Source organism: Acanthochromis polyacanthus, chromosome 9 (genome assembly GCF_021347895.1).
Source record: "Acanthochromis polyacanthus isolate Apoly-LR-REF ecotype Palm Island chromosome 9, KAUST_Apoly_ChrSc, whole genome shotgun sequence".
NCBI lineage: Eukaryota > Metazoa > Chordata > Actinopteri > Pomacentridae > Acanthochromis > Acanthochromis polyacanthus.
The window spans coordinates 36,149,941-36,175,987 of NC_067121.1; the positions used below are offsets into that span (position 1 = coordinate 36,149,941).

The 26,047-nt window shown below is 40.5% G+C and overlaps 1 protein-coding gene across 5 annotated transcripts in view; it reads right to left on the reverse strand.

Annotated features, from left to right (window-relative positions):
* Window positions 1–26,047, reverse strand: part of astn1 (astrotactin 1) — a 452,360-nt gene that overhangs the window by 7,457 nt on the left and 418,856 nt on the right. For all 5 annotated transcript variants that reach the window (XM_051953294.1, XM_051953293.1, XM_051953292.1 and 2 more), the window contains 3 exons: window positions 13,906–14,041; window positions 11,875–11,975; window positions 9,047–9,230 (listed from right to left, as the gene is read on the reverse strand). In XM_051953294.1, the coding sequence (XP_051809254.1) occupies window positions 9,047–9,230; window positions 11,875–11,975; window positions 13,906–14,041 (421 nt within the window). The remainder of the gene's footprint in view (window positions 1–9,046; window positions 9,231–11,874; window positions 11,976–13,905; window positions 14,042–26,047) is intronic.

The following is a 26,047-nucleotide window of genomic DNA, read 5'->3' on the forward strand; positions in this document are numbered from 1 at the left end:
CATCCCTGGAAACTGCACAGAGTCAATTTAATGATGTCAGGCTCATTGGACAGCCTGTCGGCAGACAAGAACCCTTGTGTTGTCCTGGTAGTCTGCTGCCATACTGTCATTCATATCATTTTTCTGAAACCTCTTTATGTTCCCAATATTTTGCCACAGATATCAGCGGTCAGAGGAAATCGTGATATTTATTTACTTAAAATAAAGAAAAAAATGTGGTTTGTTATGCTTTCATTTTTCAGGAAAGCTGAGGAACGCTTCGCAGGTTCCAAATAGCAACGGTTGTCACCATGAATCCCTGTGTATGTATAGGGGTGGAAAATGGTCTCCAATATACAACGTGAGTTCGTCAGAAAAGGACACAAACCTCAAATGTTTGTGTGGTTTTGACTCCGCACACAGAAGCAGACATGTAGACACATGTGCATAGTCATATGCGTGCACATAGACTACCAGTCAAAAGTTTGGCCACACTTTCACATTCAAATGAATGAGAAAGTGTGTCCAGTCTTTTGACTGGTAGTCTACATAAATATATACAGACATACATAGACACAGGGTTGTAGTACTGTCACATTACCAAATAGAAAATTTAAGAATGAAAAAAAAACGTTATTTAATGGTGAATTACATCATTTTCCTTCAACAGACTGAGTTAATTTATTCATATTAAATGACCCAGAAACACACAGGCTGTGTAGCCACAAGGTGCTAGAACAACAAATTAAACAGGAGCAGTAAAAAATCTATCAAACAAACAAATAAAAACATCTTTAACCAATGAACAAACACTGGAGATCTTCACGGGCCACCTGAGGACAGACTGAACCAAAGCAGACCTGATTATAATTAAACTTGTTCCAAACACACCCAGCTAGAACAAGAACACCAACGATGACATGATGCACTACCATTTAATGAGCAGCTGGCCGGTCCAAACACACAAAGCTCTCCATGTAGGATCAAAACACAAGGCGATGATTATATGATGATTATGATGCACCATGTCTTTGCACTCACATCCGCTCAGAGATTAGACAAATTAACGCACAAACACAAGACGAGCAACGGGTCTCAGTTACCGGCAACTGAGTCAATTTGTGAGGTCATTCACGACAAAATATCTAATGTAAGAACAGAACAGCAGACATAAAAGTCATTTTCTGTTCAACGTGTTTCCATACAGAGAGGTTCAACAGGGTTTTTTCATTTATTTTATGGTATGACAACTTGTAAAATCCACTTTAAAGGACAATGTTCTTGCTCTCATCTTACTGACAGTCACATGACATATTTCCATTTTAGTGCTAGGTTTTTATGGTCTAATTAGACATTTTTCAGGACTTTATGTTACATTGCATTCGACCTCTGACCTCAACCCCATAACAGCTCTAACTATGCTAAATTTTCCAACAGCAAAACAGATTTATCAGTTTGAAACAGGACAAGAAGCAAAACAGATTCATCAGTTTGAAACAGGACAAGATTGTGCATCTTAAAGAGCTCATGTTACAATTTTTGTGCTTTTTCATTTTATTCAGTGAGTTATAAAGCTGCTTTTTGCGAATGTAAAACGTCTGCAAACTTAAAAAGCACAAAGTCCACATCTAAGCCACTCCTTTCTTCTGTTACTGAGTGATGTCACTATGTAACACGTTAGCATAACAACTGCCATGGAGTCAGTATGGCACAACTTCCAAAAAAAAAGAAAAAAAAAAAGAGGAGCATTATTTCTAGGGCTACATTTTCTCTATCATTGATCTGGAGTTGTGATACATAACTAATGTTAACTTGTTTTCTTGCTACCAGTGGACCAATCAGACTAAACTAGGCTTTTCAGGGGGTGGGCCTTAAAGAGACAGGAGCTAAAGTTGAGAGTTTAGACAGAGAGGCAATTCACAGTATGTGAAAAATAATGTGTTTTTGATCAGTGAAGCCTGTAAACATATTCTAGTAAAAGCCCCATAATACAGTTATTGTAAATGTGAATAACATGGGTTCTTTAAGTGGTTTGGTGTTCTTGAATTAGAGCATTCATATGAAGAAAGCTCATGGAAAGAAGTAAGACAGATCAAGATTTCTTGGAATTTTCCATTGATCTATCAGGAATGTTGTGGCTTCTCTTTATTTATGCTCAAGAAAATCAGTATTGTTTCTCCTTCTTTCACATTTTGTTGAAGAGCATTAATTATTTGGAATTTTAATGATCTGTAACTGAAATTCCTACTTTTTTAAACAATGTCGATACTTCTAATTTTCAGTGCAAGTACATTTTATAAGCAGCTTCTGAGGGAAAAATAAAACACAAACTGCATAGCTGCAAACCGCTTAAAAATAGCCCATCCATTCTGAAACAACTGTTTATTACATCTAAAGGGAAGCAGTCAAAATGGCACCCTGCATCTCTCCTGGTGGCGCAGATGAGGTAGTTTTAATTGCTAAGTAAACTCATAACAATGTGTATTGATATTGGAAATAGGATATTTGTGTTAGAAGTTTATATTAGAGTATGTCAATATTTATATGTTTCTGTTCACTCTTTGGTATCACAGAACCCAATAAATCACAGCTGGACCAACAGCAAAAAGGCACTCCTGCCTGAACTGTGTGTATTTTTGTCCTTCCCTCAACTATAAAAAGCCAGAGAGCAAAGTAAACAGTTTGCTGTGATTATGATTTCCTGAGATCCCAACCATAACAATGCTTATTATCGCAAGCACTCCTCTGATTAGAGAGACTGTCAAGTGAAAACAGAAAGAAAATCAAAAAAAGGTATCAAATATTTTTCAGTTCATCAAAGGGTACAGAGTCCAACCAAGGACACGGTTTGGCCCGAGACGGCCAGGATCGAGGATTTTCTTTCAGCCCAGTCAAAACATCTAGCGTTTCTAAGTCAACAGGCGAGCAGCGTGCCTTAAATGATGGGTACTCCCCTGGTGATGACAAGGTCTGGCCCTCGGGAGGAGAAGTGTCAGGCCTTGGATAGACGGCCTTTCGGTGAGTTTATGGTTTGAGTTAAAACGTCACGCGATGTTGCATGAAAAAGGCAATAAAAATGTCCTCCGAAGGATTCCAAACGGTCTCGTCAGTGAGATCCGATACATTTCTAAAAGCAGCAGATCCGAGTATCTGCTGCCACAAGAAAGATAAAGCCACAGTTGTTCATTCATTTGTTTCCAGATATTGCTTACTTGGCTGAGAGGAGTTTGTATTGAGTCAGAGCCGGAGCAGGACTCTTGTTATCTCTGTTTTGACTGGCTAATGAAAACCGAGTTTATTCTGCTCTCATTGTTTGTGACAGCGAGACTCTCTTCATAACAAGTTTGGCTGATCTGATGAAAGTGTGCGTGTGTGCATTCGTGGTCTGCACATGCACATTATGAAAGTGAGTTTGTGTGTGTTCTGTTTACTGTCGGCAGGACCACAGATCTGTGTTGTTTGGATGGAAGAGGTACATTTGCGTGCAAATGGCCAAAAAATGTGATTTAAGAACAAACAAAACAAAAGACACTTAAAGAAGGTTGTGCTATGAAGAGCAAAAACTAAATTACTGTAGTATGTCCCAGAAAGGCTGACCAACTTTACAGTATTTTTAATATTTAATCATTTCCCGTATAATATAATTGCCAGGGAAATGAAGAAAGTGTCAGTTGTTCTGGTTACAAAACTAAATTATATTTACGGCACGGATAAATCATCACATTTACAAGAAATTATGTGGTATGTTTTCAGAAAATTAGCTATACAAAGCAGAAAATAAATAATAAAGCATCTGACCTAATGGTGCCACTAACAGCAAGGTCACCAGTGCCAACGGGGTTCTTGCTCTGGCAAGCAGGAGTGTTGAAAAAAAGAAAAAAAAGGGGAAATTTAATTTAGTTTAGACTTTTTTTTTTTTAAACTGCAGGGGTTATATTCAGGTAAACTTCGTTTTATATTAAAGAACTAGTGTGTAGGAATTAGAGGGTTCTATAGGCAGAAATGCAATGTAAAATTTAGAATTATGTCTTTATTAGTATATAATCTGCCATAGTAGCATAATTTCTTACTGGTTCTTTCTCTCTCTTTTGCCACTTGTTTCTCTGTGTTTTTCCTCTCTGTGTGTCCTCTTCATGGCATCACCTGAGAATCATTCACCTCTCACCTGATGCAGTATCTAAATCTTGGTTCTTCATGCCACCCCTCACCAGATTGTTCTGCCTGCGGTTGCATCGTTGGCCAAGCTCTCCCTGTAGTATTTGGTTCCCAGGGTTTTGTCCTCTGTAACCTCCATGTGCCTCGAGTTCCAGTCTCCTCTGCTTGTATTTTTGCCTTTGCCTCTTTGTTTCCACTACCAAACTCCAGCCTTCAAGTCACTGAGTTCATGTCTTCATCTCAGAACAGCCAGTCAGTCACCTACTGAGCCACATGCCACACTGAAAGACAATCTCAGGATTCTAATCCCCTGGTTTCCCTCTCCATCACAAAGATTTCTTCACAATAAAGTGTTTTAAACTGTGACAACCGACTATGTTTTGTATTTGGATCCAGAAAATCTATCAGTCAAACCTTTTACCTGAAAATATACAGGAAAAGATACATCAATAGTGGGTACTCTAAGACTGAGTCATTTTGGAAAGACAATGTTTGACCAGTAGCTCAGATTGGACAAATCCAATCGTTCCTTTAGAGAGGACCTTACTAGTTTTTAGGGGTTCTTGGCGGGCGATCTTGGGGGGATCTTGGATGGAAATGGTTAGGTGAGTTGTTGCAATCACTTCACTGCTAGACAAAAAAGTTCACTTTGACTCAATGCTACTAAATCCTTAACACTGGCCTTTTAAATCTGAATCAACACTACTGGCACCTGTCAAGAGGCCTAAATTTAAAACATGCTTCATTAATAGATCATTTAAAGTCTTGAAAAGTCCAATGGTACACATTGACAGCTGTGGGCATCCACAGATGCTTGACTGTTGTGACTATGCTAATTTTATAGACTCCAGCAGTCCACTTTCAATTCAGCTCAATTCAATTTTATTTACATAGCACCAATTACAGGTTAAATGATCTAAAGACTCTTTACAGAACCCATATGCCTGAACTTCCTGTTACACATATGTACAGCAGGTTGTGATAACATATTTTTTGTCTGCTCATTACTACTGAGCTTTCCCACTATTGTCCTTGGAGCATTGTTGCTCTGTGGATTGTTTGACACAAATTCTGGTCTGCAACCAGCCATGGCAGAGGGGTGCATATGGACTAGGAGAGATGACAAAATTTATGTCAAACTGGCCCCAGTGGTTAGGCAATTATGGGAAGAATAGCAATAATACACACAAAATACCATACTTGAGTAGTATTGACTACAATAAGTGCACAAGGAGTGAAGATTCCAATCCATGTTGACTATTCCGAATTTTATGTTTTCTGCGATTGAAATACTTCTTGGAAAGAAAAGAAGAACTGGAAAAAGAAGAAGAAGAACAACAAACTGTGTGTAGGGTCAAACAAATAGTAGAAACTCCACTCATCCCTGGTGTTTACCAGCGTGACTACACTGTGATACTTTATCCCAACAAACCATTGGCTTAGGAAATGTGTATAAGGCGCCTGATTGATATTTCTGATTGGATTAAAACAGAAATTTAATCTTTATCCTAATATGTCCATAATGAGCGAGTCTGGATTCGATTTGCACTTCCCCCATGCTCAGAGTCAGCCCTCACTCAACTGAATGACAATGATCAAGATGATCTGAGATGCTTTTTGCAGGACCAGGCCAACATCAATACTGGATGCTTGAGAAGCCAGAAACCATGCATGACTATTATTTTGGTTTGCTAAAAATGATATCAGTCGTATTTTTGTCCTGGCATAGGTGCAAGCATTTATCTGCTGCATTTGTTTTTCCCAACGGGTCAAATAACGTCAGAGAAACAAACTGCCTGACGCCGCAGGGAAGTTGTCAGCGCACTCAGACAGTCGGCGGCGGAGCTGGAAGCCCATTAACCTCTCTGCCTGCATGCTCGCTCGGCAACCATAGACAGCATACAACTCAGCCTCAGCACAGAGTCTTCACTCACACCAAGCTACTGGAGATACATAGGAAAGTCTAATGTTCATTTGATGGCTTGGCTAAACCAAACATGTTTATACTTCCTTCCCTCTGTTGCCAGGCCTCACCTTGAATGCACTTCTCTGCTGCTTTTCCAGCTCTGAGGTGCCTGTATTAACATTAATCACCCCTCCCTTTAACTAAATTGGGGGGCTGTTAATCTAAGTGTATTTTAATGGAACACTTCAGAAGCAACTCCCTCAATTACATCAACTCTTTCCAGCATGGTCCCCATTAAAAACAACCTTTCATTTAGGGCGGGGAGCCCACAGACTCAGAGAGAAACACGCAGAATTAAGGGAGCCTTGGCTAATCAGTTTCACCTGCCAAAGTGAAAGCATGTACCACAGACTGCTGTTTATAAGAACATTTTATATCAGACACATGGCTCTGTTTATTAAACATTAAGCTACAATTTTACATTATGGGTACTTATCCCTAGTTCTGGATGAGGGAATGTGGGGCCCTACATGGTTGCGAGTTGCTAAATGACCCCAGTGATGTCACAGGGGTTAAGCTCATTTAGTTCCCAAGTCAGTTTGAATGGATTCGGCCCGTAACTCCAATTCACACAAACAACTGCCCTACAATCAAAGACAGCACTTTGGAAGCTTGGAGCGGAACATCTGCCCACCTTTGAGAATCAAAACAAAAGCTGGACACTGCTAAGCTCTGAATGAGCTGATATCATGGAGATCTGGCCACTGCAGGATGTGTTTGTAATAATGCTGGAACAAATTACAGCTCTCTTTGAAAAATTGTGCAAAGGAAATGCATTGCCTTAGATAGGATTTCCTTTGTTTTGGTTTTGTTCAGGACTTTTTTAAACTTCAAAAAGCATGGTTTTCTTTGAGTTGCACACAAGACGAGACACAACAGACGTGCGTATTCACACTGAGTGGCACTGTGCTAAAATAAAAGCAAGAGGTTACACTGGTTTAGTTATTCAGGCCAGCAAACCTAAGTGTGATGAAAAAGGCAACAACACACAAAAGTAGAAAAGTTTTGTGTGGATGACCTTTTGTTTTTGCTGGAGCCTGTGGTGTCAGAAGATGCCAAATCATTACGGATAAGGCTACTGACATTCAGAATTGTTGTCACCTGTTTTGGATGTTATATCATTCAGTAAGTGTTATCGTTGTGCATCACTCACACACATATGGGCCAGTAGTAACCTCCTCTACCTTGTAGTAGGCTCAGTAGGCTGTTATCCCCACTTCATGGCAGCAGAGGTGAAATCTTTTGCTTAGAATTAGGAACTGAAGTCCAGATTTGGAGGTTGGAGTGTTGGAAATGGAGGGACTTTGAGCCAGGAAGCTTGAATTTGATCATTACAGTATTATTCCTCAACTTGCTTCACTTGACTTGATGTTTTCACTCTGAGTTTACTTGTGTTTTCAGCCTGTATTTGGTTAAGTCTAGGTTTAACCTAAACCGCTTTAGGTTAAAATGGATACTTGGAAGGTGACGAATCTACTGGCAATCTTACATGCACTCATTCACTTTACCACAAGAGATTTCCTTTCTTTTCGGGGTAAATTTCCGTTTATCAATGATCAGAATGAATGATGACACAACTTCTGGCTTACTAGATGGTGGAAAATGTCCCTACAGCCTGATGTGTAATGAGAACGATGTGCCCTAACTATGGGCCGTTTATTGGGCTGAGAATGTCTAAATTGGGTGATTTTTGCCATGTAGTCCTTTTACTGAAGCGTTAGATTTTTTAAAAATACTTTGCAAATTCATAATTTAAAAAATAGTTACACTGTTATTAATATAGTTGGACACTATGGGTTTTTTTTTTTGGTGTGGGGGGGCATTATTTTCAGCAGCAGATTTGTTGTTTTCAGGAGGGTTCCTGGCGACAGGTTGGTGTTTAGTTTTGAAATTCGGAGCCACATATGTTTAAGATTTATCAGTGTTTGGATACACACACAGAACCTGTTAGCAGAAGCAATTTACTGCTAGTGTTTGTGTTTTCATGGAATTTGTTTAAAATTATAATAATAAAAACTCTGAGTCTGTGACAGGAGATATGATTTGATCAGTACACTTAATAGTCTCCCGCAAGTAGTTGGATTGTGCGTGAGGTCAATGAATCACTGTTGTGATGGGAAGAGTTTCCCATTCGCAGTAGGGGATAAAGTAATCACTAATGGTGCATATCTGTAACTTTGATCCAGTCCAGATCTGTCATCTGTTTAATTTTTAGGAAGTGCAAACAGCTAAATCAGTTTGTAGGTTTCACAGTATTGCAGAGATTGTTGGTGACGCTTTCATTTCAGAAAGGACCATCTGCTAAAATTGCTCTTTAAAGTGGCGCTCACACCATACTGTGATCCAAGCCAGATTTTTGTCAAGTTGCCACTTTTCTTCAATCTTGTAGACAGGCTGTACTGTTATTTTTTTTTAAGATGTCAGTGTCAATTGCACAAGTTCAGTATGACAGATTGCACTTTGTTGGTGGGAGGGCAACTCATGAATGGAGTATGCACATGCACACACACACATATCTGCAATTTCAGAGACTGATTACAGTGAGCACAGTCTACACATTATTAAGATGGCTCAGTGTTTTGGTATTCTGTACAAGTCTGACTCAGGACAGACCTACAGGGCTTTGTATATTGTTGGGTTCTCCTGATAAATTGGCGATCAAGCTAAAGTTGATGATCAATTTGCTGGAAGGAATGCATATTTCTGATCTGAGGTTACACATCAGAGATGTGGGCATTGCTGAAACACAAACTGAGTTTAGTTTTTTTTAACAGTCTCTGTTTTTGTCATTTTCCTTTTTTATCTACAGCCGTATTAAAACAAATGTGTAAGCCATAAGCGTTTTTTCTAAAATTAAGGTATCTTTTCTATGTTCCTCTAGGAGACTGGCATTTTATTTTGAAGTCAAGAAAAGTAATTAAAAAACAGGGTAATTGATAATTGTACCTGGGTCCTAGCTCATCCTCGCACCTCCAGGTGAATTCTCCAAAGCTCTCGTAGCGCTGGTTGTAGTGGTAAAGCACTCGGTGCAGCGTGGGAGCGCCCAGGTCCATCAGAGTGTTGTATGCCGTCTGCTGCTCTTTCCCACTGGTGTACCCATTAAACAGGTTGTAGATCTTATCCGCAATTTCTGAAAGGACACACACAATCAGAGGTCAGTAGATACTCCCACAGCTTTGTGGTCGCAAAGTGTATAAAGTATGTTCAGCTTCATTTTGCAATAGTGTGAGCTTAAGTGATCAACACAATGCTAACTCGTGTTTACCAAACACACTGACTGATGCTATTTGATATCAAATGGTCTTCGATGCAGGATAACAGAAGAAGATCTAATGCTAGTGACTCAGCTTTCTTTGGACAGACAACTAATTGCTGGTGTTTTGGATACATCATTACCAATAAGCACCCTTAATTAGAATTTTTGTGGACAAACAGAATAAATACACCCCACAGTGAGAGAAAAGGAGCCTCTCCCAGCGGACCGAAGGTGAAGGCAGGTTTCACTCTGGACAGGTCATCAGTCTTATTGCAGGGCTACACATAGAGGGACAAACAACCAAGCACACTCATGTTCACACCTATGGACAATTTAGAATCAACAATTGACCTCAGTATGCCTTAGGACTGTTGGAGGAGGCCAGAGAACTCAATGAGAACCCATGTAGTCACACAGAGAACATGCAAACTCAATACAGAAAGGCTGAGATTCGAACACGGGACCTTCTAGCTGTGAGATGAAAGCATTAACCACTGTTCCAGCATGCTGCCCAGATTAATAAATCAGTCTATTTTTATTTTTTTAATTATCATTGCTATGGGTAAACAATCGAAAAGCTTGCAATGCTTGCAGTAAGAAAAACAGAACATCTCAAATGACAAAGACTGGCAGAGGAAAAGAATAAAACCATGAAACTTGGATTAAAAGAACAATTTCATTCTTGCTGGAGGACCAGCCTTTACCTTAGCAGAGTTGCTGTGGGGTCATGTAGGACTTTTACCATTCAGTCGACATGTGTTTTGTGGATTTGGATGTCCTGTGGGGAACCTTGTGGAGGGTACCGTGGAAGCATTGGGGTACCAGGGTCGTTGTTACGAGGCATCTGGTTCTTGTACAACCAGTGTGAAAGCTGGCACAAAGTCAAACATGTTTCCGATGGATGTTGGACTCTGCCAGGACTGCCCATTGCCTCCGACCCTGTTTGTGATGTTCATGGAAAATAACTGAAGGTGTGTTCAGGTTGAGGGGGGTGTTCTGTTTGACAGCACTGGTGTCACATCTCTGGTTTTGCAGATGATGTGGTGCTATCGGCTTCTTCAAACCCTGATCTATAGTGTGCACTGGGGTGTTTTGCAGCCGTGTGTGATGCAGCCGGGATGAGAGTCAGCACTTCTAAGTCTGAGGCCATGATTCCCTGTCATGAAATGATGGATTGCTCTGTTAGATGAGGGTGCTGCCCCAAGCAAAGGAGTTTAAATATCTTGTAGAGATGGATTTTATATGTCATCTGGCCTGGAAACATCTTGAGATCCTCTAGAAAGAGCTAGAAGATGTTGCTGGGGAGAGGGATGCCCTGGTTAGACTGCTGCCACCATGACCCGACCCCAGGTAAGCAGAGAAAATGGTACTAGATATAAACAGGCCTACACTTCACCCACCCGAATGTGAGGGTTATTGCAGCACACTCAATAACCCTATTTCACAGAGTTTCAGAGGTGATGTGTCTGAGTGGAATCCCCTCAGGACTGGTGACATTTTAAATGTGTAGAATTTTAAATGAAAACCTTCCTCAATAGTCACAATGGCTTTTCACATATTGCAGTCCTTTCGTCCCCAGGCATCAGGTCAGGGAACATCATACAGGCTTTCATTAGCAGAGATGTGATGCTCTTTCCTTTTTCTGCTGCCGTCTCACTTTTAGATTATTAAGACAGATGTAATTTTACATGCATTTCTTGGTCTCAGTACCATTTTAAAATGAATAAATCATCGCCAACAAAGTGGCTGGGGATTTTACTTCAACCGGGAAATGTTAATCAGCTTTTTATGGGATCGTCAGGCTAGGAACTTATCCCCCCTCTCCTTGATGCTAACGCCAACAAAGTCAGTTTAAAACAGAGCCAGTGCACTGGAAGTATTGCATTTCACACCATTTATGCATTTCCAGGTATTAAAATCAACAGTATAAGCCCAGTAGTATCACACTTCACTGGATAGTGCATGTTTTTTTTTTTTTTTACAAAAGCTGATTCAAATCAGCAGCAGAATTCGCAATAAAGTTTTTCCTGTGAAGCTCTTACTAGTGCAGAGGGCGACAAATGATTTCAAGTCTTTAATTTTTGACATGGAATAACACATCTTTATAGCCAATATCCTCGCAGGATCGTAGCATACAGTGTCCATAAACAGTCCTACTCCAGAGAGGAACACTATCTCCCTCTGACTTTATGACTCGCTCTATGAACTCATCTAACATCTGTTTTGTGAAGTCTTGAAACATAGCTGCTAACAGAAAGAGCAAACGTCTCTCCTGGAAATTAGCTCTCCTGACAACATTAAGAAAATTAAATCCAACAAATTTCATGGGTTTCCTCTTTAAAAAAAAAAAGATCTCTGAGCGGCGAGATTATCATTTTCTAACAAAATATATTCCTTCTATGAAATACATCTGAACACATGAGTTTTTCCAGATTGCAGTTTACCTCAGCAATGAAAAACGACACTGTGTGAGCCACCTGTGATTAGAACTGACTTTCGTCTGTGTCTTTTTTCTCACCTTGTGCTTTGACGTCATCCACAGTTGGACACGGAGTTTTGATGGTGACCTCACTTGGGCTGGAGCGGCGCCCTGTGTTGTCTACTGCCCACAGCCGGAACCTGTACCCATAGACACACATAAATAATAATAGCAATAATTTACAAAAAAAAGGAAAATTGCTGTTGTCTATAAACTGTTTTCTTTAATTCCCTGCAATGTAATCTGATGAATCTGCTTCACCAGCATCATATCAGCAGCAGCAAACATATGACAACACTTTTTGCAGATGTTAATACGACTAAAAGTCTCCCTGTGTTGGGCCTGCATTATCAATACAGACTTTTCTCTTGTGCCAAACTGACAATTTGCACTTCTCTGGAGAGCTAATCAGCTGTGGTTTCACTGGATGAATATCTCCACCTAGTGGCCAAAATGCAACTTGCAGCCACCTGCAGGGACAAAATATGAGGTAGCCACACAAACATTAACAGAGAGCAGCAGGCTGGGGGAAAAAACAACAACACTTTAATCACCAGCTCAGATCTTGTTTTACTCGGCTGAGCAGTTGCAGATTAAAGAACCTACAGGTCTGCATACCTCAGTGAGACTTGAAACATTTGAATCCAAAGTATCCCCAATGACTGAACTTTTGCTATTGATGCAGCTGCAGGGTGTGCTTTCTCTATCATACTTTCATAACAGCATGTACATACTTTTCGCCACACAATATATTTTCCCCCTACAAGGCGTCAATTTCAGGCTTTAGTACAGGTTCTGTCTGTATAGAAAATATAAGGAGCATGCAGCGCCCTGAAGGGAGGGACAAGGTCTGGGCTTGGAGGAGATGAATGAGCTGTCAGACAGGATAGCGAGAGCAGGAGTCTCGCTGATGCTGGAATTAAAAGGACATGTGTAGCTGCTTGCTCAGCCCACATATATCAAAACTGTTTGAAGGGGCTCCGTCCGTGGGCCTCTTGCCCCCTTTTTTAAAATTCCCTTTCGTTTTGCTCATTCCCTGCTTTCCTCCTCGCTCTTGATCTTTTTCTCTTTTTTTGTTCTTTTCTTCCTCAATCCCAAACATTCCCTCTGTTTTTTGGCCCTGTTTCCTGTCCCTTCTTTCCTACTCTGTCTATCCACCTCTCTGCAGTGTGTGTGTGTGTGTGCGTGTGTGTGTGTGTGACTTCCCTTCTGGCAAGCTGTCTGTGAGATAAGCGTGAGCATGCACATGAGAGCATCCGAGCATCCGGTGTGTGTGAGAACACAGAGAAGGATCTACATCTTGGTCACGGCATCACATTGCTAAGCCTCTTTACTCCGCAGGCAAATACAGAAAGACTATTTAACTATTCCAATCTCTCAAGGAACGAAGCATAATTATTCTATCGTCCTTTTGTGGCGACAAAAGCGTTATTAAAGACGATTTTTCAGGTCCAAACCTAACATAACTGAACCTGAATTGTACAGTCACTCATGAAGAATATTTAATGACGTAGCAAAAGTACGGGAACACAGCTGATTGGATAAACCCAGCCTCAAGTTTAAGTGGACACAACTGAACTTAGGCAAGTACATAAAAGGTGCTACTGTATGATTAGAGCTATTTTCAGCTTTGGTGCTCACTATGTAGGAAATAATGGATGCTGCTCATGCGATCAGACCTTGAAACTTACTATAAATACCTAAATATTTTGTGCATATCTATCTATCTATCTGTCTATCTAAAGTTGAACTGTATTTTGTTTTAGAAAATCTTCTTTTAGTCTATCTTACCCAGAGTTACAAAGATGATTAGCATCGATTTTGCCTATAGCTATGTGATGTGTATAAACCTTCTTTGTATAGACTTTCAGTTGTATTACAACAAAAACTGCAAACAGTAAAAAAAAAAAAAAAACATTGCCAACTACAAAACAATCATATCTTCTTTTTTTTTTGCATGTGAAGTTATGGGGCTGTGCTCATCAGGCACAGATTTGCTCTTTTGAATAGAGGTAAAGGTAAAAGGGAGCTTATTTACTTGTGTTAAGAAAAAAGAGAGTATATACTCACATGTATGTGGTGTCGGGTTCCAGGCAGCGGATTATCATGCTGATGGAGGAGGACAGCAGGTTGGGGATGTCACCGAGCATCACACATGGAGACCTGGCCCCGGACAAGATGTCATCCACAAAGCTCAAGAGGGTTTCTACAACAAAAAGACAATGGAGCACTCCTGTTAAGAGAGTGTAATTCCTCCCCAAGTGTTTCATATTGTTTCAGAAAGTTCTTCTTGTCCAGTCCCAACTCCCAAATGGGTTGTTGGACTATACCTTCTGAACATGACTGATATAAATGTTTCTTCAAACATTTATATCCTCAACCAGTCAATGGAAATAGAACACAAAAACAACTTGGCTGGATTTAGAGAAACATCAGGGTTTGGCTTAAAGTGGAAGACGCTCACTATCATGGTGAAACTAAATACTAACCTTCAGCTTGAAACAAACACCATTCTTCTGGATTAAGATCCAATGTTATGGCAACCCATTACTCAGCCCCAATCTCCTCCCTATGCACAATTTGTGTCTCTAAAAGAATGTCACCTCGTGTCCTCCTTTGCTTCCACCTCAAGGGAACGCTGTAACCAAGAAGCATAACTATGAGTTGCACTGGAACGAGCTGCTTCCACATCATGAGCTTCTCAAGTATTTCTTTTTTGTGACAGGATAGTCTTGCTTTGCAATCGGGCCATAAATTGTGCACAAATTAGTGAATTCAAATGTGATCCTTTACACTGCTTTGCGGTAAGAAGAGGGACCTTGTGGTGAATACACGTGTTATTCTGTGTTTAAAAGATCAGATAAAGCTACTTGACATTAGCTCGGTATTCTTCACAAAGCGCAAAACAGATGAACATTGCCTTGCTGTACCACAACACACACTTTAAGTACAATACATATCTCTAGTGCCTATTTGTGAAAGGTTGAGTATTGTTTAAGAGAATCATAGTACAGAAAAAGAAAATTGAACTGACTTTTATTTCTGTTTTAAGGGCTAAAAGAAGTCAGTTCAAGAGCAGTAAAAAATACCTCCTCCTTCAAGAGATAGCAAACACGTGTGACAATGAGATTTTATTGACTGAATGATAAGATGCAGACATGGTCAGACACATCTGACAGCAGTGGTCAGGTTTTGGATCACACCTGCTGAGAGAAAAGAACAACGTGTTCCGTATCACACTGATACACTTCTGCACATGCAGCCCATTCACAGCTTTCAACTACGCTGTTGCAGATGGATGTCTGAGGGCACCTTGACAATGAATGCTGAGCGAGAAGAGCGGTATTCATTCACTGTACACTCACTTCTCCTCTGTAGATTTGAAGCACCGAGTTTTTCAAATGAAAAGTTTCTCCCACATCCAGGTTTAGGTCTCTGACTTTCTGTATTATCCTTGAATATCCTGTTTTGATGCCTTACAAGAAAAGTCTTGACTTGTTCGCTCGTGTAGTCACACACACACACACACAGACACGATCATTCACATGAAATAAGAGACAAAACATTACAAAACAATTAAAAAAGTGAATTTCCATATGCTATTTTTGCGTATAATATGTGTAACATGACTGAAGTAGGAATTTGTTTTACTGTCTTCCAGATTAACAAAATAAATGTAATTGAATAAGAATGCTTTATTTGGACATTAACCAAAAAAAGAGGGGAAAAAAATGCCGGGGTAGTTTGAACAGATGCTGTCAGGGTGGAGGAGTATTAATGCTTACAGACATGAAGAAGTCAGTACTCGGCTTTGATACTCATATTTTGACTGAAATTGGTGGACAATTGTACAAAACACCTACAAGAAGGTATTTCTGTCAAAGGCTATAACACCAGTATCTCAAGCCAAAGCTCTACTTACCACTACTCTACTTAAAATGATTGAAAATGTGCATTTGCCTTGTAGTGATGTTCAAGTATCCTCTTTATCTGTAGGCACTGTATCAAACAGGATCAAAGGTTTACCTGTTCAAATAAGTCAAAAAAGGAACAAATACTGTGGAATGATCTCTTACTACATGACTATAACTGGGTATACTTAGGTGACATTAGCCACAGATGTGCATCACTGTCCATCTTGTACAACAAGAATGACTCATGTTTTAATCCTTCGTGTGGCATTAAGACTTTTACCTTTAAGTCAGTCCTCCCTTCTGAACATACCAAAGTATAATCTTAACCTTAATTTGGAGGGATACGTAATGTTTTTTTCTCTTGATTTACCAGTCAATCTACATCCCTACCCTCACCTATAGGCACGAGCACTGGGTTTTGACTGAAGGAATGAGATCATGAATTGAAAAGACTGAAATGTGTTTCCTCTCTGGCTGGAGCTTGGGCATCTGGAGGGAGCTCAGACTTGAGTTCTTCTCCAGTCATTGATCAAACCCTTAACAACTCATCCCCAGTAACAAAATTGTATATTTCCATTGTTTTTCCATTTGAAATAATCCCTTTGTACTTTAAAATGGCTTAGATGTACGTCTATACTGTTGCTTCCTCCAGAATGTGCAAAGTCCCTGCCTCTTTCTCTATCTACCCCTCCTTTACTGACTGGAGCATGAGTACACTGGCTCACCCACCCATGACCCTGCAGCAACAACGTACAATGATGCTACTCAACGGCAAGATGTACTGTACGACTGTTTAAGTCAAACATGTTTGAATCTGAAATCGACTATGATGAAAAATAATGATACAGAATGCTCCACCCTGTGATTGTACAGGATTGGTTCCTTATAATTGTGAAACACTGGCTATTTGCACACATCTTTTTGTGACTGTCATACTCTGCCATGGCATTGGCTGATCATTTCATTTATACATATCCTCCTCCAATTATATATTGACCCAATTATAATCCAAATAAATTATGCATGATAATATCATGTGTGATAAGACTTTTACTTTAGTTTGTCTGGATCAGATAAAACACCTGTATTCACCTGAGCCTTTCAGATGAAAGAGAAGCAACCCTGTGACCCCCCATCTCCTCCTCTTCCATCACCTCCTCTTCAAGGCTCCTTTCCTGCTGCCCAGGCCGGTGATGACAAATGCAGCTAGCTATGTTTTCCCAGCTGGCAGGGCGTACGCCGAAAGGGCAGTTGGCCATCAGAGTATGTGTGTGTGTTTCACTAAGAGGAAAAAAAAACCCTCTGCTTGGAAAAGCCAAAGTATGTCTGTGTGTGTTTGAAGGTGTGTGAAGTGATGGCTGCTCTGAGGTGGTCATCTGTGACCCTCCTCTGCACAAGCACTGCCTGTCTGTGTGTATTTATACAATGTGTGTGCATGTGCGAAGTGATGGCCACCCTGAGGTGGTCACCTGTGGCTTCCCTACACAGGAGCTCTCCTTCTGTGTGTCTGTAAATACGAGTATGTGTGAGTGATGGCTGCTCTGAGGTGGTCACCTCTGTCTTCCCTGTCAACCTCCCTACATGTCACCGGCTGGTAACAGCTGAGAGAGCACGGAGAGGGTAAAAAAGAAAAAAAGGAAGGTGTGTAGCAGCTGTCAGAGAGAGGTGTTTACCCGGCGCAGAGACTGACACACGAGTGAAAGACATAAACATCGCTGGAGATGTAAATGAAAAGTGACATTGTGAGGCTTTGCACCACTTAGCATATTAATTGCAAAACCGGTTGGAATATTTGTCTCGTGTGTAAGGAGGCATATAAAAAGGAAACTGTTTAAACCCTCACTGGAGAAGGCAGGTTGGAAATATGTTGAGCAATTCGCTCAACATGCCTCAAGTTTATTCCGAGTATTTCCCTTTCCCCCTTTGCCTCCTCTGCTGCCCTGTTTTTCCCTCTTTGGGTCTGTTTTAAAGGGAGTGCTGCTCCTCTCAGTCTGCTGGCGCTCTGGTTGCTGATCAGCCTCACACACCTGCTATCCATGTACTTATCCACTCGGCAGTATGTCAGCCGCGGCTCTTCACCCACTCATCGCCTCATTGTTGTTGTTTCAGTGTGGTGGTTCTCAGGTCACTTAGAACAGTGCATTCTCGGCTTTGACTCCATGCATACCTGCCTGTTTTCCCGTTTGTTTCCCTCTTCAGAGCCACAACCCTGCCTTCATTCCTGCTCTGTGTGCTCACCAGCCAACAGCTTCCCTCAGCCCTCTTGCCTTCACCTGCTATATAATCCTGACCTCGATCCACCTTCGCTCCCTGAGAGCAGACAATAAAGTTTTTCTTTCCAACTCTGAGTTTGCGTCCGTATATGGGTTCTCCCCTTAAGCATAGCACAACAGAGCTCCAAATGGTAAATGGTGCCCAACATCAATCAACGCATCGTTACAGTCTGTCCAAACATTACAACATTTGTGACTTCAGTTGAGATTCTGTGTTTTGCACTGGCTGTGTTTACCTCAGCTGCTTCTTGCTGTAGACCTTTACAAGGCTAACTGAAATATGTTTTAAACTCTAATAAAACCGTCAAGATGTGACTCTCATCTTTCACCATTCATGGCACAAATTCAGTCTTTTTTATTGATGAAAAACAGGAGAAAACAGCAGGGAATCTACTATTTACTTTCTCTTTTAGTGAGCAAAAAGGATTGTTGAGGCTAAACAATTTCCTGTTCTTGGTTTATCTGTCAAATCTACATGTAAGTCAGTTCCAGGTCACTGCAGCAGTACAATTTCTTTTTTGAATGGAGCTTTCTGAACTAGATACACACTACATGGACTGTATGTGTTGAATCCCTTGAGAATTACATTCTAGCAATCCAAAGTTACTCATATGAATTAGTCCTCCCAAGAAGAACAACAACAGCTTTCGAAAACTTCACCCAAGGACACTACTGAATTTCCCTTCGGGGATGAATAAAGTGATTCTGATTCTATCAGGGGACATTTTTTTACATGCATTAAAGTTTACATACAGAGGAGGCTTGGGTTGATGGATGGCTCAACAAAACTGACTTTGAACGGGCTGTTCCTTTTCCAACCTAGAACTAAGGTTTATTTTCCAACAATAACCAAAATTCTAGATACTAAACACAGAGTTTACATCGAAAGCCCTGATAGGGCGATCATCTTCACCTGTTGTTACTGTTTTTTTGTGAATCAATTTTTCAACTAAAGTTGTTAAAGTCATGTTGAATGGAGACACTGTTGACCAGAGGACATTTGCACATAGTTATTTCAGATTGTAATTTTTAGTCTGGAGACACTAAAATGTTGTTTTGGAGGCTCACGGTTAATGACAGCCTGTTGACTTTGAAAGATACAGAATAAAAAATATATACCTGTTGACTAGCTCCATTCCGAAACAGTACACCTCAACGTATTTATTACATGTGAAGTTTACCTTAAGATACAAAAAGTAAAAAAAAAAAGACAGATAAAATCATCTGAACTCACTCTCTAATGTCAGATAACTATCGCTAAGGAGAGGTTGTGATGAGATGCTTGTAAACCTGCTGTAGTTGTGTGTACACAAGTTTTCCTCTACAATGTGGGACTATTACCAATGTTTGAGACACATTTGTTGCATGTTTCCTCTCCAAATATTAAATTTACATGTATTATATAAAGAGGCGACTTGTTTTCGTCCTGTCTGATCATCTCACTGCTCAGATTTTATGCTCTTCTGAGCTTTGTTGAGTGCAAAGTTAATAAAAGGTATGACTAAATCTACAAACATAAGACCCCAGGTTGTGATAAGAAGGAATTATGCTCGTCTGTGTAGAAAATCCATTTTATTGCTCTCCTGAACCTTTTTGCATATTTGGCCTCACCTCAATCCCACATCTCAAGGTATGTATTTTGCTTCTGGCAGTGTCAAATGAACTGTGATTGGAAAATTGTTAGCCAAGTACAGATGGATGATCCATTCTCAAATACTCACATCCCTGTCTGCTCTCAATTCCAAACTGCCTCTCTCACATGTTGTAAAGCTGTGCAGAAGGAGGAGGCAGATGTTCATGAATACTTTAACAAGCCTTTGCTCAAACAAAAGACATGAGCTCGTTAAAAAACAGTGTTGGTTTTGATACGAATGTCTGAAAATATGAAAAACAAAAACGTTGAAACACATTTGGCTGTGGTGAGCTAGTACATACAACATTATTATACCGTGGGTTCAAGTACTGCCATCTACACTTTATCTGTCCAATCTCTCCTGTCAATGCTATCTTCCTTGCCAGTCTCCTCTGTAAACCACCTGAAGCAGCAAAAGTGTATTAGACAGCCCATTAAAAACAGTTTGAGGAACCCCACTGTATGCTGTCATGACGAGAGGAATGCTTGAATTGTGGGTGGCCTGCTGGCCAAAAGAACAGAAAGTGCACCTAATTTGACTGTAACAAATAGCTCAGTCAAAGGAGACACTGGACACTGTGTGCTGCCATGGCATTTATGGACATGACTCAACACAAGGAGAATAAAAATGTACAAAGAAACAAAATGTTTCTCTAGTGTGTTGATTGCTGACAGACAGATTAAAAAAAAGAGATTGATCCTGGAAGTAAATCAGAGCAATACTTTACTCCTGACAGCTGCTGACTTGGCCAGCTTGAGATGCTTACCACGAACTTGAAAAATCTGAACAGCACAGCAAGAGTTTGGACCCTTTTGCAATTCTACATATAAATATCACCTGAAAATTGCATGTATGAGCTCTTGAGGCATTTTATAATCATCACTTTCTGTGTAACGCTTTCCAATGCACAATCAAAAATCGATACCCTGCATTGTCTGGTGAGATGAAAATGAAATGAAAGAGAAATATGACTTCAATATAGTGAACAAAAAAAAAAAAGCTTTTTCTGCTGAGTGACACTTCAATTCAGAAAAGGAAAATGAAGGTCGAATGATTTATGCCATGACAGAAGCAGAAAAATGAACTGCTGGCAAGAAAAAGGGGCACATTTTGATGAAATCACATTTTTCACAACATATTGAAATGTATTTTCTCTCAGTTGCTGTGCACTTCCCACCATCCCAGGAACATGATCCTGCATTTCATTTGTGAAGCGCAGGCCAGCCGGCTTATCCTAAGATGACATTGGTAGACTGTTAAAGGTTCAGTTGGGAAGTGTTGTAAATCTGTCCATTTAGCAAAATCAGTAAATCTGCCTGAGGCAGGAAATTCTAGCCTGATAGTTCCTGAGCGGACAGCAAAGATTTCAAGCAGCTACTATGGGAGATGCTGTGAATGCTGAAGCACATATTATAAATGAATACTGTAACGGAATGTTTCAATATGCTGTATTTAAAATTTACAGCCATAGGCACAGCTGGGCTTGTTTTCCACAGACTTTGTACCCACAAACACACTGAACCTTTTAAAGAAAAAGATCTAGGAATAGTTTTGAACTTAAAATCAGATTCCAGTTTAAGGATATTTGTGGTTTTATGGGTCGGCAGCTATGGATTTGATTTAGCTCTAATTGGCTGTGGATGATAATGAGTGATCAGTTGCTATTATTAATATAGTTTAAGTTCAGCAAATCGAAAAACAGCTGATAATCACAGCTTAGCAACTGGACGTAGACATCGTATATTTGTCAAGCTTTGGATTTCTCCATTTGCCAAGAAAATGTATCTTGGAAACTACTTATACTTCTGATATAAAGACCTCTGAGGCTGGAGGCTCCAGAGCTGTTCAAATCAGTTTAAAAAGATAAACACAATATTTTAGCCATGTCCAAAACCCCTCCTTATAGTATTACCACATTACATACACTGTATTTACTGCCTGCTGTTTCATTTGAATGGCTGGTATTCATGTGTTATTGAACATATAATGTCCTCAAAACCCCCACAACGGAATAAAAATTAGTAGTGTCTCTGTACATTTCTTGCAAACACAGTGGATTTTATGGATGCAAAAATAACTGTGATTCTCAGTGATGCTGTAAAATGATGACAAATAAGAGCTGTAGTTTCAATTTACCACTCACCGGCTAAGCCATTATTTGATCATTCTGTTACTTTGTATGTTTGGATCTTTAAATAAAAACTGTTTCTCAGATTTTGAGGCTTTTATGAATTTACAGTATTGGAATTTCTACTCAGGTGCAAACTGAAACTGCACAGAAAGACATTTATATGGAAATGCACTCATTCATTCTGAAAACAGAATGCCAAACATGATTGCAGACAACTCCAAATTGATCCACTCGACAACAAATGATTTGTATGAGGTTAAATCAAGCCAGATCTTATCTCCAACGGAGAGTCATGTTTAATGCAGAGCACATAGCGCACACATATTGTAGAGGTCGGGTTTTCGAGGGGATGGAGCGCCACAGCTCTGAGGAACTTGTCATTCAGCTGGAGTTGTTTACCCTCAGCATTCTTAAAGTATGATTGGTTGGAAAAATCAAGGATTGCCAGGAGACTGATGTGAGTTATGGGATGTCTCACCTTTTGAAGTACTGCCTGCTGTCATCAGTTCAGTTGTGCAGGCCTGAACCCTCAGTGTGTGTGTGTGTGTGTGTGTGTGTGTGTGTGTGTGTGTGTGTGTGTGTGTGTGTGTGTGAGTGTGTGTGTGTGTGTGTGTGAGTGTGTGACTGTGTGTGTGTGTAGACCCTTCCAGCTAATTCACTGCTGTTTTTCTCTGCTTCTTAATGGAAAGGACAGGTGCTTTGAAGATGATAATGTTTTTACTGCGGAATCTCAGTGCCTATCAGACTATCAGGTTTTTGTGTATGGAAATAAATAAAAGGTCACAAATAGCGGTGTCACTTTTCATCGGTGTTCTGATTCATGAGGGTTGGTTGTACCATGCCAGGCGTTTTTATAACCTGCAAAAGAGGCCACATCACCTCCAAAATAAAAACACTGCTTATGACTTTGGTGTACCACCAATACCTAATTCAAAACACAAATGCATGCTGGCAGTGGTAACATAGTGTTCCCCAAAACATTAGGCCATGTTCCACTGAATTTGTGGACTTTTTTTTTTAGGGTGGCACGAATGTCTAAACATATTCCAGTGATGGGAACCTTTTTCTGGACCATTCACGAGGGAGGGAAAAGTAGAGGTACTGAAAAAAAAAGCTGACTGGTTAAACTGTGAGAGGACAACAACAACATGCAGCATTGTACCATGCCCCTCAATGTCCTCCCTGATTTTGGCCTATGAGTTAACATTACTACCATTTGTTGCTGTTCCTGTGCGCTCTGAGTTAACGCCGTGGTTAAAGCTTTTGGATCTGACACAAAAAGGCATCAAAGGAACAATTATGGGAAGATTACTGCAAAGGTTTGTGCCACCTGCCCCAAGTTCCTAGCCTAGCCACGCTAGACCCATGTTTCTGAAGGCACAAGGGTCTAGGCACGCTCGACAGGGAGGGAGGCGGGCTAAAAGGTTGTCTATCAAATCACTCTGCAGCAATTGGGTAGGTATACAACCAATCAGCGCAACGAATAGGCTCCTAGAGCGCCGGAAATCAGAGGATGCGGTCGTTCAGTGAAGCCTTATTTATACAGTCAATGGGTGAAGCTCAAGTATATTACAGACATGTTAACAGAAAGATTATTCAGAGTCGGTGCTAATGGAGCTCAACGACTGTTGTCGTTTTTGTTGTCGACCCTGGCAGAGAATTAAATTCGTTGCCGTGGGTTGTCTAGCGCGGCTAGGCTAGTTGTTTCCAGTTGTTTCTGTCAGAATCGTCGCGCCTCTGTCGTCACTTAGTTACGCCCGCCTTCTGACTCTACACTTCATGGTGATTCGTCGGCCAGTTTTAGGAGAATCCAGCCTCGAGCCTTATGGAGGGTAACTAGACCCACCCTGGCAGAGAATTAAATTCGTTGCTGTGGGTTGTCTAGCGCTGCTAGGCTACCAAGTTCCTTCAATGGAAAGCCACCTATTTAGAAGATTTCTGAAAATATTCACACTAATTTCATTCCTTACTCATAAGATGAGAGCGCTGACTTCAGTTTAATGTAGCGTGATTAGCTTAACTTTGCAATAAGACTGTGGACATGTAGAAGCAGTTAATCTGGTTCCATACAAAGTGAAAACAGCAATCTAAAGTCAACTAATTAATGTGCTGTATCTGTCCATAAAGAAATGTGTTTTCTGTTTTGAACAGCCACACTGGTGCCAAACCCACCAACCTGAGGAGTTAGTAGACATTTTTGAACAAACCGAGGCTCGTTGTTTTAACACTCTCTCGTCTTTAGGAAAAGCTGAGCAAACCACATCCTGATATTAGTTCCAGGGATTGTATTAATTCCTTTAAGGCACATCCATGAGAGTCAATCTGCTCAATTCACTATTAGAAAATAGCAAAAAAGTGCATTTCCCATAAAGCTGGTTCTTTAGACAAACTACATAATTTCCCCCTTTCAGCCTGTGAGGCAGGAGGCTTCGTTCACAAGTCAAAACAGGTTGTGTGATTTGTACGGCATGTTAGTATGGAAGCGTGGAAGCAATTTCCATCAACGTCAACTACATTCAAAATGCTCGAAGAAATACGAGCAGTGAGCAGTTTATTGGTGCACCAAGCTAATAACTAATGGAGCCTAATACAGTCATGGCACTGATAGATGTCGGTGCCACACTGACATACTGAGTATTTCTCGAACATGAAGGCAAAATGCAGCTTAATGATTTTACTTTTTTCCATTTTTTTTTCTCCTTCCCTGACAGTGAAAGCAGTCATGCACTGAAACAGAAGTCAGGCTTCAGAGAGGCACATATCCTGAACCTGATGAACTGAGAGGAGAGGGGCGGGAGGAAAATGAGAGGAGGGCAAAGAGAGGGAGAGTGCAAATGGGAAGTTTACAGTCCTGCTACACACACACACCTACTCCCACACACGCACACGTACAAACTCCCAGATCATACCTATATAAAGGTAAACACTTCAGCTTAAATGATCTCCTTACTCTGTCCTATAACAGGTTTCACGACGGGCTGCCTGGGAATTCATCCACTTCTGTTAAAGCAGACAGCTTCCTTGTAACAGGCTGTAATTGGCAGCTACACACACACACAGACACAGACACATACACTTGCACAAAATTGGCAACAGAAGCCCTAACAAATAACATCTGGACGTGATCGTCTACCTTTCCAATGGATAAAAGGAAAAGAGACCAGCACCACAACAACATCAGATCACCGACAAACCCTTCACTGTTGTTTCTTGGCACTTTTTTCTCAGCCACTACCAGGACTGCTCGTAACTTCTGGACAAAAAATGTCCCACTGAATGTGAAGGGGTAATTGCTGAATAGTAGGAGGAAGATGATGATGAAGAGACTTTGATACCCTGAAGGCTTCCTTCAGAGAAACAGCCCTTCAATCTCTGAGCGCTTTCTCTCAATTCGAGTTTGATATGTACGCTGCGTAGTTGCATTTGCGTCACGGCGGTGCAATTCGTATCTTCAAAGGGGCGATAAATTGTTTTATAATTTGATAGAAATGCGTCTGACCACATTGAGAGCAGTTATCGTGAGAGAGCTTTGCACGTCAAGTGTAAATTTAGCCAAATACGTCAATAAAAGAATGAAACACCTTGGGCATAGGCGGATGCAACGAGCAATAATACATCAGCAGTGCCTGAGTCACGGCTGCATGCCTGTCATACCTTGTAAACAACTACATGGTTACAAAACAAAAACTTTCATGTCCACATATCAGTGCTTTAAATGTGGTTTATGTGAGGATTTTTGGCTTGTCTCAGTCTCTCTGCTTACTTTCATCTGTCTTATTTTCTTTCCCCATATCGTTTTTTTTTAAATGCGTCTTTCCTTTTCCCATTTGTCTCAAATGAACTCCCAGCTCTAATGGACAATTCACACTGACTACATTTTAAGTGCTTCTGGAGTGTTTAGGCTGTCCATCAGGTGTTTGTCTCACGCAACAAATATAATTGTACGTCTACAAATGTGTCAGTTCACAACGACTTGCCTCAAATGTTTTACTTCCTTGCGTGCTCAGTGATCCCGATAGCGTGCCGTTCAAATCACGCAAACTTCTCACTTTTCTATGAACTTGGGGAATAAATTTGCAATGATCCATCAAGGCCCAGAGTTTCCCAGTGAACCTCTTCATATTAGTATGACCTCAAAAGAACAATGAATTTCTGCCTGTAAAAACATTTTTTGTATTTTGATTTGACTGATACTTCAGGCATTACATCTCTGATTAGTGAAGTTCATGGTGAAGACCAGCTGCTGTTCTTTCAGCACCC